General features: G+C 34.2%; 1 protein-coding gene across 2 annotated transcripts in view; it reads right to left on the reverse strand.

Annotated features, from left to right (window-relative positions):
• NKAIN2 (sodium/potassium transporting ATPase interacting 2) overlaps positions 1 to 17,175 on the reverse strand; it is a 981,342-nt gene that overhangs the window by 508,583 nt on the left and 455,584 nt on the right. For both annotated transcript variants that reach the window (XM_039256203.1, XM_039256204.1), the window contains exon 2: positions 12,900 to 13,037. In XM_039256203.1, the coding sequence (XP_039112134.1) occupies positions 12,900 to 13,037 (138 nt within the window). The remainder of the gene's footprint in view (positions 1 to 12,899; positions 13,038 to 17,175) is intronic.

Here is a 17,175-nt window from a genome sequence, read left to right on the forward strand (position 1 = left end):
CTACAAACATTAAATAATAAATATCTTAGAAAATACTGTAGAATATTATTTATATGTATAACTTGTCTTATATACCAAGACAAGAAACTTGGAAAATATAAATACTTTACTAGATAAAAATTAAAAGAGAGATTTGGAAACTTTTTCAATACAGCTTGAAGGCCAACAGGTTAAGTTCTATAATATCAAGACAGGTTCACATCTATAAATATACACTAACTAGAAGATAAACATCTCAAGAAATGGGTAAAGGTTTGCACCTTTTACAGCAATTGTAAATTGATTTAACAGATTCAAAGAACAATCTGGGAATATAAAATTAAATAGAAGTCATTGGATTTCCCCATCTTTGTACAACGTTTTCTTTTTTATCATTCTCTCAGATCTCACTGGTACCAAGAAAATGATCTCAAAGTAAAATGTGGTTAATGCACTTTAATGGTTTTTGTTATACTTTTAAGTCAAAAGGCAAACTGAACGTGCAACATGTAGATTTCTGCAACTATTAGCAATAGAGCATTAGCACCAAAGATATTTCAGCCACTGCCGGAAGAGGAAGACCAGACCTACATGTACTAATTCATAAAGAGAGTGGAGCAGTTGACAATCTACTGTGTATGTGGTGGGGTGACAGACCCAAAGGAAGCTGAGCTGTTAGGCATAATTCTGTATATTCTGGAGACTTGAGGAAGGAACACGTGAACTAAAATGAGTATTAAAAGTGGGCCAGAAAACAAGGATAATCCCTCTACCGGTTTTAGAACCAGCCAAGAATTTATCTTTCCAGAGGGAAAAAGAGATTTTTAAATAATTAAGTAAATAAACAAATAGCTATAATGTATAAAAACTGTTAAATGAAATGATGTGAGCATAATCAAAACAATGTCTAAAAGCCTAGAGAATCATCAAAATGATACATACTCTGTGGGTCAGTTGGTTAAGCATCCAACTCTGCTTTGGTCATCATCTCGTAGTTTGTGAATTTGAGCCCTGCGTTGGGCTCTGTGCTGACAGCTCAGATTTGGATTCTGTGTCTCCCTCTCTCTCTGCCCTTCCCCTGCTCACTCTTTGTCTATCTACCTCAAAAATAAACATTAAAATATTTTTAAAAAATGATACATGCAAAGTGTAGAGTTGAAGGCAATCATGCCTTTTCAAATTTAAAAAAATCGACATTTTTTTTCATTTTTTATGTTTATTTATTTTTGAGAGAGCGACAGAGCATGAGTGGGGGAAGGGCAGAGAGAGACAGAGACACAGGTCTGAAGCAGTCTCCAGGCGCTAAGCTGTCACCACAGAGCCTGAGGCTGGGCTGAATTCATGAACCACAAGATCATGACCTGAGCCAAATCAGTCCCGTAACCAACGTAGCCACCCAGGTGTCCCAAAAAAGACCTACAAATTTTAAATTATGTCCACACTTAGACACCTCATTTTAAAATGTTAAGACAACAAGGATAAAATGAGTATTTCAAGAACTTCTTTAAAAGTTATCTACAAAAGGGGCGCCTGGGTGGCTTAGTCGGTTGAGCGTCCGACTTTCGCTTAGGTCATGATCTCGCAGTTCGTGGGTTCAAGCCCCGCTTCGGGCTCTGTGCTGACTGCCAGCTCGGAGCCTGGAGCCTGTTTCAGTCTGTGACTCCCTCTCTCTCTGACCCTCCCCTGTTCACGCTGTCTCTCTCTCTCCTAGAAATAAAAAAAAAAAAAAAAAAAAAACATTTAAAAAAAAAGTTATCTACAAAAGAATAAACAACAGATTGATATCAGTCTTCCGGTCAGTAAAGCCGCTTCCTAGGATACAACTGAACAATGATTTTAGTGTCCTAAAGAAAAATTATTCTCAACTCTGCATTCTGCATCTAAAAAAACTATTACTCAAGTATAAATGTAGAATAAATTCAGAAAGTTTACTTTGCAAACATGCCTTTTTAGGAAGTTGTGCAAAGAGTTTCAGAAAGAAAATACATAGGGTCTAAGAAGGCATGAATCTAACTCAGGGAACAAAGCAGAAAAGATAGATGTCTAATAGGCCTAGTGAGCAACCAATTCATATAAAATGAAAAGGAGAGAGTACTATGAGAGAAATCTCCAGGGAAGAAAGGCTACCATTAAAATAAAAAGCTACAGATAAAATCATGGTCAAATATGAAGAAAATGGTCTAAATTCGAATAGGAAAGCAACATGTTTCCAAAATAACAGCAGAATGACTATCAAGCAATAGATAGAATGAATAAGAATTGGAAATATATTTAGGATACAGCTAAAAAAAATTCTCTTTTACAGGAATAAAAAAAGAAAGGCAGACACTCCAAGTGTCAGGAGATAAGAACAAAGTGTAATCCAAAAGTAAATTAGACAATAATGATTTCACTTTTACAAACCCTTGGAGGTATATTCTCATGCATATAGATGATATAGATAGATATAGGTAAAAGTATGAGTATAGTATAGGTATAGGTATAGGTATAAGTATAGATAAATCTATCTCTCTATCCCCAAAGAACTATAAAGAGATTAGGAGCAGCTGGAAAGAGGTAAGAAAATATTTTGTTGCAAATCCAATTTTGTTATTAGATTCTGTAAAATATCTACATGAAATAACTAGATTTTTTAAAGAAATATATACATATATATCACAACATGTTTCTTTTTAAATTTTTTTTCTAAAAAATTTTTAGATGATTTACAAACATGAATTTACACTGTCAAAAGGTAATTACTTCTATTTACCACATTCTATAAATCTTTAGTCACAGCCTCATACCAGAATGAGAGCACAAAGTATCTTCTTGTAGAACAAATGGCCCACGGTTCCCCAAGGGAACACTTCCTTTTGAGAATAAATTGCATTTACCATGTTGCATGATTACATTTATTTTAGGACTACAGGCTAAATCCATAAAACTTGTAATGATGTTTTTTTTTTCCCCTCCCAGGCTTATGGGAAAAGACTTATTTTCACAACTACTCTAAGTCATTAGAAGCATTGTTAATTTACTACTATCTCAAGTCTCTTCATCTCTAATCTACATTGATTTTCTGTCTGGAACACAGAAAGTGTGCATTTTTAATGCTTTAGCTGCAATAAGTTTTCTTTTGGAGATTTTTTCTCCTAGAAAAGCTGAATGAAAGAGGCAAAGCAACTGCTTGCACATAGATTAATAACTTCCTAGAAATGACTGCAAGCAATGCACACATTTTTAGGGAGGTAACATTATTAAAGAACATAAAGCAGTAAAAACATAAAGAAGAAACATATGACCTGCAAATAGGACATACTAAGTGCTTCTCATTTATTACTGTTGGTTATGTTCTCTGTTGGGACCTGAGCTCCATGAACCATAAAAACTCAACTGAGGGCCGATCATCAGTAAAAAGGAAATTCAACAGGGGCACCTGGGTGGCTCAGTCTGTTGAGCATCCGACTTCAGCTCAGGTCATGATCTCCCAGTTCGTGAGTTCAAGGCCCACATCAGGCTTGTTGCTGTCAGTCTGTCAGCACAGATTTCCATCCTCTGTCCCCCACTCTCTGCTCCTCCCCGACTTGTGCTCTTCCAAAAATAAATAAATATTAAAAAGAAAATTCGAGAAAATTTGAGATTTTTTTCCATACAATTTGAGTATGTGACTCTCTGCTTTCATAGATCTTCTACAGTGTCTATATAGTCCCCAAATTGCCATATCAGAATGTTTTACAAAATGGACCACAACTTTCTCTTTTGGTGTTTTGGTCACCATGTGGCTCTCAGGCCTTGCCCAGGATGACATTGGGTTCTTTTATTTAGCATGTTAGTTCAAGAAAATCAAGGAAGTCAAAGCAGGTGAGCCTTGTATGGAAAGTGCCTCATGGTTGTCTTCTTAATGCTATGCCTCCTCCTCAATGGGAAGAAGGATGTGTATCAATTCACAAATCAATACTTATTAAGAAGCACATGTAAATATTGAAAAAAAATGTAGTATGAAAACAGAGTGGCCAAATTGAACTGTAGTTCTCAAAAGGTCAGAAATTACCATTTAAAAGTGGTAATGCACTAATTAAAAAGAGTATTCAATTATTTTCTTTATTATTTTGAAATAATGAGTGGTATGGGTATAATAACATGGTCTAATAGTCTATCATTTTTAAAACACAATGGATAAAGATGAATGAATATTGTCTTCTCTTTCTAACCATATAACCCTATTACAGCAAATAAGCTTTGACTACATTATTTTAATCACTTGCTTTTTCAGTAAAAAAAACAAGAAACCATCCTAATCATTTATATTCATTTGATTTTAGGATTAGCTATCGCAATCTAAACTGATGTCAAGAAAAAACTCTGCACTAGATATGATAATATGCATTAATACATATTTTACCAAATAATATGGGCAATACATAATATGTTTTTTTAATTACACAGACAAAAATATTCTCATCAATTCTTTTAAGCTCTTTACCAATAACAAATGTGGAGAGAGATACTTTGTCTTTAATTAATATATAATGTATTATATATTAATTACATATACAGATATGTGAATTATCATCATCATCAAAATGCTGATTACTGTAAGAAAATTAAAAAAGCACCATTCTAAATCACTATTTCTGGAAATTAAGGGTACCCAGTGATGCCGTTTCTGCAAGAATAAAATATCCATCACTAAGTGTTTTCTGTTCTTAATTCTTCAGACATGAGGTCATTTCCTCATTAAATACAGAGCTAAAAACATAATCCTTAATAGAGGGATGACAGACTACAATTTAAAATCTAAGTGCTCTCCAAATTGCAAATGCCATAATGGATTTTAAATTTGCTAACAACTTAACAAAACTCGTTTCCATTTGTCAGATAGATCATACCCCTCTGTACTGTGCTCCTAAGAGGCAATTCAGCACAGGTGTTAAGAGCATGGGTTTGGAGGTTAGTAGGACCCGGGACTACATCCTAAATATGCTATTTCCTAGGTATATGAAGTTGGACAAAAATTTTGTAAAGTTAATCTGAGGTTTGTAGAGGAAGATGTCTAAGAGCATCTGTAAAGGGTAATGGAAGTGGTAAACAACAACAACAACAACCTGATTCTTATAAATACTACTGTAATCTTACTATGCTATCCTTTTCTCTGTTTTTATGAAATTTCAGTAGTGGGTTTTTAGCTATTTTAAATTTATTTCTAGTTTTAGGACTGGGTTTCCTTGATCAAGCCAGTGGGTTCAAGATAAATAAGGTATTCTCTCTCTCTCTTTTTTTTTTTTTTTTAACAAAATAATTAAATAGAAATAATGAAAGGGGGGAAGAAGGGAGTAAAGGAGAAAGGATGGAAAAAAGTAGAAAACTAGGAAAGAGGAAGATCAAAAAGAAGGTAGGACAAAAAGGTAGGGAGGGAGGTGCAAAGGAAGGAAAGAGAAAAAAATCTTTTTGAACATGATGGCAATATGTCCACTGGTAATATCACCAAGAGCATCGCCTTGCCTTCAGCAGCTAGGAACCTACACAGTCCTCAGATTACTTTAGACTACCAGAGGACTACAACTCATTAATATTTTTTTGGTCATTGACAAATTAACTAAATAGCTCAAATCACATCCTACTTGCCAGCATCTTTAGCTCAAATAAAGATGTGCTAGACAATTTCATTTATGATATGAAGAAATGCTTTCATGGGAGCCATTTGTATGTATGCATTCATAGATTTTTCTGCCAGAGTTAACTAGGGCTTTTGGGGGAGACTTGGTGTTGCCAAGAATTATACAGTACACAAGCTTTCTATGGATTCTGGCTTCAGATTTCCTTTGCTTAGGACTGAAATCATCTATTTTATTTTCCTTCAACGTATTATATTCCTTGATATGCAAGAGACCCTCAAAGGGTACTATTGAGTTCTTGTTCCAGTTACCTGTTTGAAATATTTCTTCCTTACTCTTATGTGAGAGACTAGTAAAGGAAACAAAACTCATTGCCAATACTTTCTAAATTGAATTTATTGCTACTGTGCACAGTGTTTCAGATGATGTCACATGCTATTATTTTATCACTTTTTTTCAATTAAATAGAATATAAATGTTCCATCAATAATTTGAAACTCTACAAATAACAAATGTGAAAAGGCACACATTTTCTTAAGACTCTATTTCAGGGACTCTGACTTTTTGTTTTAGCAGAATTAGAACTAAGGATAATGAAGCCTTATCATTAAGCTTCAAAATGATATTTCAATTTTATAATTTTTAATGCAATAGAAAATACCACAAAGGGACAGGGAGTTTATTTTAATAAGAGAAAAATAATAAATACCTAAAATAAAAATTTATGATAAAGGAGAAGTAACTTTACTATGTGATCAATACATAAAAATTGTTATGATAAACACTGACTCCAAAGAAAAACTGGGTGAAGATAAATCAGTCCAAACCAAAAGACAATTCCCCCATAAAAGGACATCAAAGTGGAAAACGGCTAATGAACACATTAAAAAGTCCAACTCTGTGAAGATAAGAAATGAAATTCAAAACAAAAGTGGCATTTTTCTTCTATCAGATTGATAAATATGAGAACATAATATTCAGGGTTGGGAAGAGTGGAATAAAATAGACTCTGCTGTACATTTGTGGGAGGAAAATTCAGTAAGCTTACTTTGGATAGGTAATTGTCAATTATATACTAAGAGCCTTAAAATTGTTCATATTATTTAAATATACCAATATTTATCCTAAGGAATGAAATCACAAATAAAGATGAGAGTATTTTTACGGAGATGATTATATGGAATTATTTATCATAAAAATGGAAATCATGTAATATATAATATATAATATACCATAATACATGGTATCTATTGGTATAGAGTATGATAAATAAAAGTGTAAAAGGTTAAATGAACAATATCCATATGAATTTGTTTGATAGAATGTTAAAGAAAGGATGACACATTTGAAATGTAGCATAATCTGACAGATTTCGTTTGCACGTACATGAAGGAAATATGCAGAAAAATTAATAACTTTCAATTATAAAATTATGAACATTTTAGTTTTTATACTGAATTGTTTTCTCATGCAAACATATGATATGGCAAACAAAGAAATAATAAAGGCTTACATTTCCAGAGGAGAGAAAAATAAATTTCACTGTTCATATCTAAATCTCCTGTGCAGAGAGAGCCTTTGGAAATTACTTAAGTGCAGCAATATATTAATGTTAGTTACAGCTTGCCCTCAATTATATATTTTTCTGCTAAACGCAGATTCTTCAATGATCAAAATTTCTGTCATCTATAATTCCATTCAAGTTTTTGTTTAAGTTTTTCATTTATTTTTGGGAGAGAGTGAGTAGGGGAGGGGGCAGAGAGAGGGAGAGGGAAACCAAAGCAGGATCTGGACTGTCCAACATGGGGCTCAAACTCTTAAACCCTGAGATCCTGACTTGAGCTGAAGTCAGACACTTAACTGACTAAGCCACCCAGATGTCCCTCTTTTTTTTTTTTAAGTTTATTTATTTTGAGAGAGAGAGAGACTGAGAGAGCAAAGAGGGAAGGGACATGGAGAGAGGCGGAGAGAGAAAATAGCAAGTAGGCTCTGCCTTGGCAGCAGAGTGAGATCATGGCCTGAGCCAAAAACATGAGTCAGACACTTAACCAACTGAACCACCCAGGTGCCACTTTTTTAATTGTAATACCTGTTGCCGTCTGTCTTTAGGCAAACTAAAAATCTTAATTCCATTTTGACAGTAAAATCTCTATTTTACTGAATCAAAGGACTTTTGACCTTTAATATGGCATCACAGGAATTAGACTGCATTCATTTGATTATTCAGAAGTTTGTTATGCAGAAAATATGCAGAAATAAATAACTAGAACAGACTGGTACCAAAATCCAAATGATATTATAATATAAACCTAAAACACCGCATTAGTTTTGAGAAATGGTAGTAGTTGGAAGCCAGAAGGGCAGTGAGTAGATTCTCACTGGAGAAAGGAAGGAAGACAGTAAGAAAGTTGTTTCTGAGGACTGGAGAAAAAAAGGATTCATAATAAATTACCAGCAGAACAATTAATTTGACCATTTGCTGCAATACTGGGAAGATAGAAAATATATCTATCAACTTATGGATCTGGTTAAAGGGATTTCCAAGCAAACAGCTGAGAGTGTTATTTGTGATCTTTTGTCATTCAAATTTTAAGCAGAATTTAGAGAATATATTTCCAATTCAGGATTTGGGGAGTTGGAAAATAAGTTACACAGTTACAGTATCTCCATCTGGCAAGAGGTTTTCCAAGTAAGATACTGTCTCAAATTCAAATTCAAAATGCTGTTTGCTCTTCAAGATCAAATCAAAGATGTCGTTCTAAAACACTGTTAAACCCTTGGAAAGATTTCAGAGACTCTCTTAACTATATAAAATATCTAATGATCTTAAAGGTGTCTCATGGCATCTTAACTCAGCTCATGCTAGACAGGATGGTCTGTCTTGAAAAGATTTGTGGGTATGTATTTTATTTAAAAAGATGGGATTATAGTTTGACACATAGGAATCCTACAAAATTGTTTTAAGGGTTGTAGGATGCTGAATTAAATGAGGAATAAATAGTTCAACCAATAGCTTAGAACACTTTGCTCTATTTTAAACAGCTTGCCAGCCTATCACTAGTCTATAAAGTTTAGTACTATTTCAAATAATAATAACAACAATAAGGAAAAACATATTATAGCTAACCTTTAGTGACCACTTATTAAAAAAATACAGCTACCTTACAACCCAGCAATTGCACTACTAGGTATTTATCCACAGGATACAAAAATGGTGATTCAAAGGGGAACACATGCCTCAATATTTATAGCTGCACTATCAATATTAGCCAAATTATGGAAAGAGCCCAAAAGTCCTGACGAACGGGAAAGGAAGATGTGGTATATATATATACAATGGAATATTACTTGATGATCAAAAAGGATGAAATCTTGCCATTTGCAACAACATGGATAGAAATACAATGTATTATTCTAAGAGAAATAAGTCAATCAGAAAAAGACAAATATCATATGATTTCACTCATATGTGGGATTTAAGAAACAAAGCAGATGAACATAGGGGAAGGGAAAGAAAACAAGATAAAAACAAAGAAGGCAAACTAAAAAAGACTCTTAACACAAAGAATAAACTGAGTGCTGCTGAAGAGGTTTTGGGAGGGCGGATGGGCTAAATGTGTGATGGGTATTAAGGAGGACACTTGTTGGGATGAACATTGGGTGTTACATATAAGCGATGAATCACTAAATTCTATTCCTTAAATCATGATTACACCATATGTTAACTACCTGGATTTAAATAAAATTTAAAGAAATAATAACAATAAGGAGAAACATATTATAGCTAACCTTTACCAACCACTTTTTAAACACCAAGTATTGTGCTAAGGACATTCTGTAGAGTTATCCACTTACTCCAAACAAACATCTGAGTTTTGAAACCATCCAAACATTTTGATACACATCTAGATATTCATTCCAAAATCTTTATCAGAGAGGGAGATGACATATTTATAAGATTATAATCAACTCATACAAGAATTCAGCAAAGTTGCAGGATACAAAATCTACCTACAGAAATCCGTTGCATTTCTATAAACTAATAATGAAGCAACAGAAAGTGAAATCAAGAAATCAATCTCATTTTTTATCAAGAGCCATAAAATATCCAGAAGTAAACCTAACCAAAGATGTAAAATATCTGAATGCTGAAAACTATGGAAAACTTATGAAGGGAATTGAAGAGGTCACAAAGAAATGGAAAAACAGTCCATGCTCATGGATTGGAAGAATAAATATTGTTAAAATGTCAATACTACCCAAAGCAATCTACACATTCAATGCAATCCCAATCAAAGTTGCACCAGCATTCTTTTCAAAGCTAGAACAATCCTAAAATTTGCATGGAACCACCAAAAAAAAACCCAAACAACAACAAAAACCTGCTGTCAAAGTAATGTTGAAAAAGAAAACCAAAGTGGGAGGCAGAACAGTTCCAGACGTTAGCCTCTACTACAAAGCTGTCATCATCAAGACAGTATGGTATTGGCACAAAAACAAACATATAGATCAGTGGAACAGAATAGAGAACCCAGAAATGGACCCACAAATGTACAGCCAACTAATCTTTGACAAAGCAGGAAAGAGTATCCAATGGAAAAAATATAGTCTCTTTAGCAAATGGTGCTGGGAGAACTGGACAGAAACATCCAGAAGAATAAAACTAGACCACTTTCTTACACCATACACAAAAATAAACTCAAAATGGATGAAAGATCTAAACGTGAGACAGGAAACCATCAAAACCCTAGAGGAGAATACAGGCAACAATCTCTTTGACCTCAACCATAGCAGTTTCTTGTTGACATGTTTCCAAAGGCAAGGGAATTAAAAGCAAAAATGAACTGTTGGAGCCTCATCAAGATAAAAAGCTTCTGTACTACAAAAGAAACAATCAACAAAACTAATAAGCAACCGACAGAATGTGAAAAGATATTTGCAAATGACATATTGGATAAAAGATTAGTATCCAAAATCTATAAAGAACTTATCAAACGCAACACCTCCCCCCCCCAAAAAATAATCCAGTGAAGAAATGAGCAGAAGACATGAATAGACACTTTTCCTAAGAAGACACCCATATGACTAACAGACACATGAAAAGATGTTCAACATCACTCATCATCAGGGAAATACAAATCAAAACCACACTGAGGTACCAACCTCACACCAGTCCCAGTGGCTAAAATTAACAACTCCGGAAACAACATATGCTGACAAGGATGTGGAGAAATGGGAACCTCCTGCACTGTTGGGAATGCAGCTGGTGCAGCCTCTCTGGAAAACAGTGTGGAGGTTCCTCAAAAAATTAAAAATAGAACTACCCTATGACCCAGAAATAGCACTACTAGGAATTTATCCAAAGGATACAGGAGTGCTAATGCATAGGGGCATATGTTCCCCAATGTTTATAGCAGCACTTTCAACAATAGCCAAATTATGCAAAGAGTGAGAATGTCCATCAACTGATGAATGGATATAGAAGATGTGGTTTACATAGACAATGGAATACTATTTGGCAAAGAGAAAGAATTAAATCCTGCCATTTGCAGCAATGTGGATGGAATTGGGGTGTATTACCCTAAGTGAAATAAGTCAGTCAGAGAAAGACAGATATCATGTTTTCACTCATATGTGGAATTTGAGAAGCTTAACAGAAGACCATAGGGGAAGGGAAGAGAAAAAAAATAGTTGCAGACAGAGAGAGTGAGACAAACCATAAGAGACTCTCAAATACAGCGAACAAAGTGAGAGTTGATTGGGGGGATGTAGGGGAGAGGGGAAAATGGGTGATGAGCACTGAGGAGGGTACTTGTTGGGATGAGCACTGGGTGTTGTATGAAAGCAATGAATGACAGGAATCTACCCCCAAAACCAAGAGTACACTGTATACACTGTATGTTAGTTAACTTGATGATAAATTATACTTAAAAAACGATTATAATCAGAGGAACATTATTTACACAAATAAAATTATGGAGGATCGTCAAAGTCTATTGAACGAGAACAGTTAAATTAAGAATCGTTCTAATGATGACTTATAATTTATTAATTAAAATGAGTTAATGAAATTAGTACTTTTATTTTAAAAGTGGGAACTCTAAAAGTTACTGAGTTTATGCTTGTTTAAAGATTTTTAAAAAACTGGTAAATGCAAGATTTCAATCCTGGTATTATGACTTCAGAAGACCAACTCCCAAATGCTGTACTATTTTCCCTACATTAGATCATATCATAATTTATATAAGAAAATGAATGGTGCTATCATATCTTTTGTATTGAAAAACTTCCCCCTGCAACAAAACATATCCTACAGTTTACGTGATTTACATGGCTATACACCCTTAGAGAGCACATGTACTCATTTAAGGGGATGCACCCAGAGGATCCTTAGCCAGACAGTGGATCACTTGGTCCAGCTGTCATCATATTGTCTGTTTCAGTACCAGTGAGCTTTATCGGTTCCAGATGACTGAGACAATAGGTCGTAAGAGGGCATCTTTTATGTGAAGGAGGCCTTTGTGAAACCTGAGAAGGCTTGCTGGCTTGTGCTGAACAAGGCAGAGCTCTAGCTAAAGTATCTTATATATATTCCTTTACCACAAAATTGCTTTATAATATTAAATAAATGCTTATGGACTTTTCCTTTGTCAAAAATAGAAGAGAAAAATGATGAAACTAAAAAAATCTACATTAATGAAGAGCTATAGCTGAGATCTGAGACACATACAAAGGTAAAAAATTCTAAGTTATGGTTCCCATAGCAACGGCAACACAGTTGGATTTCACTTTTAGGTTAAGTAAGTTTAACTTGAGTAGAGATGCAAAATACTCCCTCTGAACCAAAAAGAATTATGGGAGAATATAGAGACTATGGTCCACACCCTTCTGGCTTTCAAAGGTATCAAATATTAACCCTAATATGTATTAATAGTGTCAATCAAAATTATATGTTCATTTGTACTGACTTAAAACTACCTTTATTCAATTTATAAAATATGATTGTGTAAAGTGGGAAAAATTCCCATCAAAATTTGTTAAATCAATGGACACAATCTTATAATTTGGAAATATAAGAGCATAGTTCTGTTTTTTAATTACAATAGAATACTTGCTGAAAGTACAATTTATGAAAATACAATCTGATTACATTCACCGTCAAGTGTTTTAAACTTTACATTTCCCATTACTGTAGATGTAATCTGAAACTAGAAAAACAAACTAACAGTACTTTAAGGAGAGGACATACATATAAATTTTCAAGACAGTTGTAGTTTGCATCTGTATTTCAATGTTTTTTAAAGAAGCAGTAAGGGTACTTACTCCTGTTATGTAACGAGGTCTATATTGAATAGTCCCAAATAAACCAAGAATGACGATAATAATATGTACAAAATTTGCCAGGATAGGTGCCCACTGATATCCAAGGAAGTCAAATATTTGCCTCTCCAGCACACAAACCTAGAATAGTAAAACAGGGTATACAGATAAGCACAGTGGTGAGAGAGAAGAGAGAGAAAAAGGATCATATTGCATTATAATTAGCAAGTATAACTGTTTCCCCATATCTGACATTTATCTCTAATGTCAGAGAGACTGACATTTTTGGGTATATTTCAAAGAAACACTATAGAAGCTTTATATCCATAGACAGCTACAATCCTTTTTGGAATCATTTTGTGGAGGCATCAAACCATATTCACAGGATATCATCTGTGCAGTCATAGGATAAATTATATTGTCATATGCACTGTCTAACACTTGAATTCATCAACCAGCAAATTTGCAAAGTCCCCAAAAAGGGTATGTTGTTAGGGTCTGCTCAAATGTCACTATATAAGTTGGGAATAAAGCAAACGGGATTGATGTAGAGGAAAACTAACTTGTCAGCAAGTCAACTGACCTGGATTCTGGACTTAGATCTGCCTCTAGGCAACTGTGGTCCCATATGTAAGTCTTTCACTTCTCTGGAGGTACTGATCCCTCGTTTGTAAAATGTAGGACTTTGACTTCTAACCCAAATAATACTGGAGTATACATCAAACATGACTTTTTTGTTATACTCAGTTACCTTTATAACCAGGCAAAGGGTGCAAAAAGGACACTAAAACAATGGGAAGCAAAAATAAAAATATAGCATCACTGTTATAAAAGCTAGGAACATAGGTCATTTCAAATTATCTTACATTTATCTGTATTTACAACTTTACAATTAAGACGGAGGTGTAAATCTAAAGATTGAGAGAAGAAAAACAAAACCAACCAACTAAACAACCAAACAAAAGCAGTGATGGTCCAGAAGCACTATTTCATATTGACAAGTAAAACCTGGATAGCTATCAAGTTTCTCATCAGAACAAATAAACTCAGTTTTATTCTTCCTGCCTGCCTTCAGATGGAATGATTATAAACTGTTGCGAGTAAAACATTTTTAAAGGACCTGATATTCCACACAAAGATTCAACAATATTTTTTTCAATCTAGGCTTTAAAGGAAAAGGATTTTAAAACCCCTAAGTTACTAACATCACTATGATTTAATGATATGTCTTGCCAGAAGGACATACTAACTCTTGAAACAGTGTGCTTTTAAATTAAATACCTGTAGCTCACTTTGAAGATTTCTTGAATGATCATTATTCCCACTGTACTTCTTTAGCTGAACAGCATATTTTCCCATCAGGCATTGAAAAAGAAAATGAATTCATGACAACTGTTCGTATAACACTTCTGTTTCCTAAGGCACACTGGGTACCACGTAAGAGCTCTAACATAATCCAGCCTTGTCAAATCTTCATTTTCACTTAGTCGTGGCAGTGATTAAAAAAGAGAGAATCTAGGTCTCTTCTACCTTGCATATTCTAAATCCACAATACCCACCAGAGTTGCAAAAGTGGGATGTACATAATATTGCACAGAACTGTAGGTTTATAAACCTTGAACTACCTTCTAATGAAACATTCCTTCAACTGTTATCACGCAGTCAAAACTTCATTAAAGGAGACCCATTTGTAATGTTAGGCAGTATAATGTATCCTTTGTTTTTGAATCCATTTATAGTACCAAAAAATAAGTGGCTGTTCTCAGAGCAACTGCTAATCATCTGTATAAAAGCTCTCTCCAACTTAGATCTCTCTATCCTCATCCTATGAATAAACAGTAAGTAGGAATGTAAACAGCAGCCGGAGGAATCTAAACTCTATAAATTTTGAGCATCATAACTATGGGGACACAGCAGGGAAAAAGTATAGAGGATGAAACACATTAGTCAAACAGTGGGAAATCTCTCAATAAATGCACCAATTATGGAAGAAAATAGCAGTACCATCGTTAATTATAAAAATATATATAGATGATAATATACTTGCTAATTCTGAATGGCTAAAATGAATTTACATCAACATTTATTAGTCTTTCTTTTTAATGACAGAACTAATAGTTTCATCAAACATTACTTACAAGGTTATGCAGATGGAATAAGTTAATGTGTGATTCCTCACTCATAAATCCCTCCTTTTACCCTGTTTCTGATTGGCCCTATTAGCCTTCATAAGTAGCTTCATCACAGGTTCTATAATTTAGAGCCAGGACTGAAGAAGGGAAGATTTTCTGAAGAATTCAGAGAATATAAAGGGAATAACAGTTTATAGACGTAGTTAGTCTTTTCTAAGAATTCCTTCCAACAGAAAGTATATTCACTACGGAATTACTGGAAGGATTATGGGGTTGTAGGGAAGAGAACAGATATTAGTTAAAACATCTATTAGATGACAGGCATTCTTGCTAAACCCAGTCATGTATTATCTCATCGTGTCTACACAAAACCTGAGAGGTAAATATTTTTGTTTTACTTTTCAGATCTAAGAAATCTCAGATGTAGTGTGGCTAAGTGAGTCTCCTGATATCTTAGAATGGTAAGTGCTAAAAAAAAAAAAAAAAAAAGAAGAAGAAGAAGAAAAAAGTAGACTCTGGTCATGGCCCCTGCGTCATGTTGTCATGTTCCCTATGTTGTAGAATTACGACACACCTAGTCCAAAAACAAAAGCTTTCACAGTTTATGTTGTAGACCTATGTTGGTCGGTCACAGAATATGTACTGCTTTTTACCTTATTTATTTTGGAATAATGTAGAGAATGTCTTTGATCATCCTTGTCAGTTCATATCACCATTAGGCAAGGCAAAGTTCCTTTTTATTTCATTTTATTTTCGTATTTGCCTCCTTCAACCCATATTCTCAGAGTTATTCTCCTTCCCCCCATTGGGCCCTCTATAATTTATTTGCTTTACGTCCTTTACATTACCTGGCATACAAATGTAGGTATACGGCCTCGAAAAACATAAACAGATCTTCCTCGTCTTACATGGTGTTATACTCTGATAAACCCACCACAGGTCCAAAATGTCGTAAGTCAAAATGCATTTAATACACTTCACCTACCAAACATCCTGGCTTAGGAATGTGCTCAGAATACTTACGTTAGCAAACTGTAGGGCAACATCATCTAACACAAGGCCTATTTTATAACAAGGTGTTGAATATGTCATGTAATTTATTGATACTGTTCTGAGAGTGAAAAGCAGAATGGTTGTTGGGGTACAGAATGGTTATAAGTGTACCGGTTGTTTACCCTTGGGGTCTGTAGTTACCTGGGAGCTGTGGCTCCCTGCCTCAGCCCAGTGTCACTAGAGAGGACTGTACTCCACAACACTAGCCCAGGAAAAGATCCAAATTCACAATTTGAAGTATAGTTTCTACTGCAGATGTATTGCTTGCACACCATTGTAAAGTCAAAGAATCGTAAGTCAAACAATCCTAAGTGGGAGACTGCCTCTACCGCTGTTGCTTCTGTGTGCCATTTTCATATAAAAAGTCTTTTGGAATAAGTCTCTCTCATGCTTGTTAGTTTTGCTGTATATAAATTTTTTTGTGTGTTTGGCTTCTACATAGTAGCCTGTTATTAATGCATAACTTGTTGCTTTCCACAGAGAATTCTGTGCCCTTACATAACTATTATTTGTGAAGTTTCTATTTGTTAAGATAAATACAAGCTAATCTTTATCAATTATTATTTCTGCATCTATTGAGATGATCGCTTTATTCTTTTCTTTTCTATCATTAATGTGACTGTTTATAGTTTTTGCCATGATCAATTTTCCTTTTCATCCTGGGAAAATCCCTACTTGAAATTTAATATTATTTTTTACCAGAGTTTCATTTTGGATTAAATAAGATTTTATTTGTAAGTTTTATGTCGAAAAAATGACCCATAACTTAATTTTTTCTCTAACTCTGTTATAAATGTTGTAAGAGCCCTAAACTATAAGGTACAACATTCATTTGAACACTTAACAAACTTTGAAGAAATCATCAGTCCTATTTTCTTTCCCCAAAAGCAACCAATGTCAATTTGGGGAAACTCTATTAAGTACATAGCTTTTCAGGAAAATACTATATATAGATGCCAGCATATAGGCATATATCTGTCATATATATGTCTTGAATTTTTTTCACATCATTTTATTTACTAAAATGGGATTGCAATGTAGATATGGTATTTTCCCCTTGAACTTTGTGATGTTTGTAGATGTCTCTCTACATT

This window comes from Hyaena hyaena, unplaced genomic scaffold, assembly GCF_003009895.1.
Source record: "Hyaena hyaena isolate Hyena2069 unplaced genomic scaffold, ASM300989v1 scaffold_561, whole genome shotgun sequence".
Classification (NCBI taxonomy): Eukaryota; Metazoa; Chordata; class Mammalia; order Carnivora; family Hyaenidae; genus Hyaena; species Hyaena hyaena.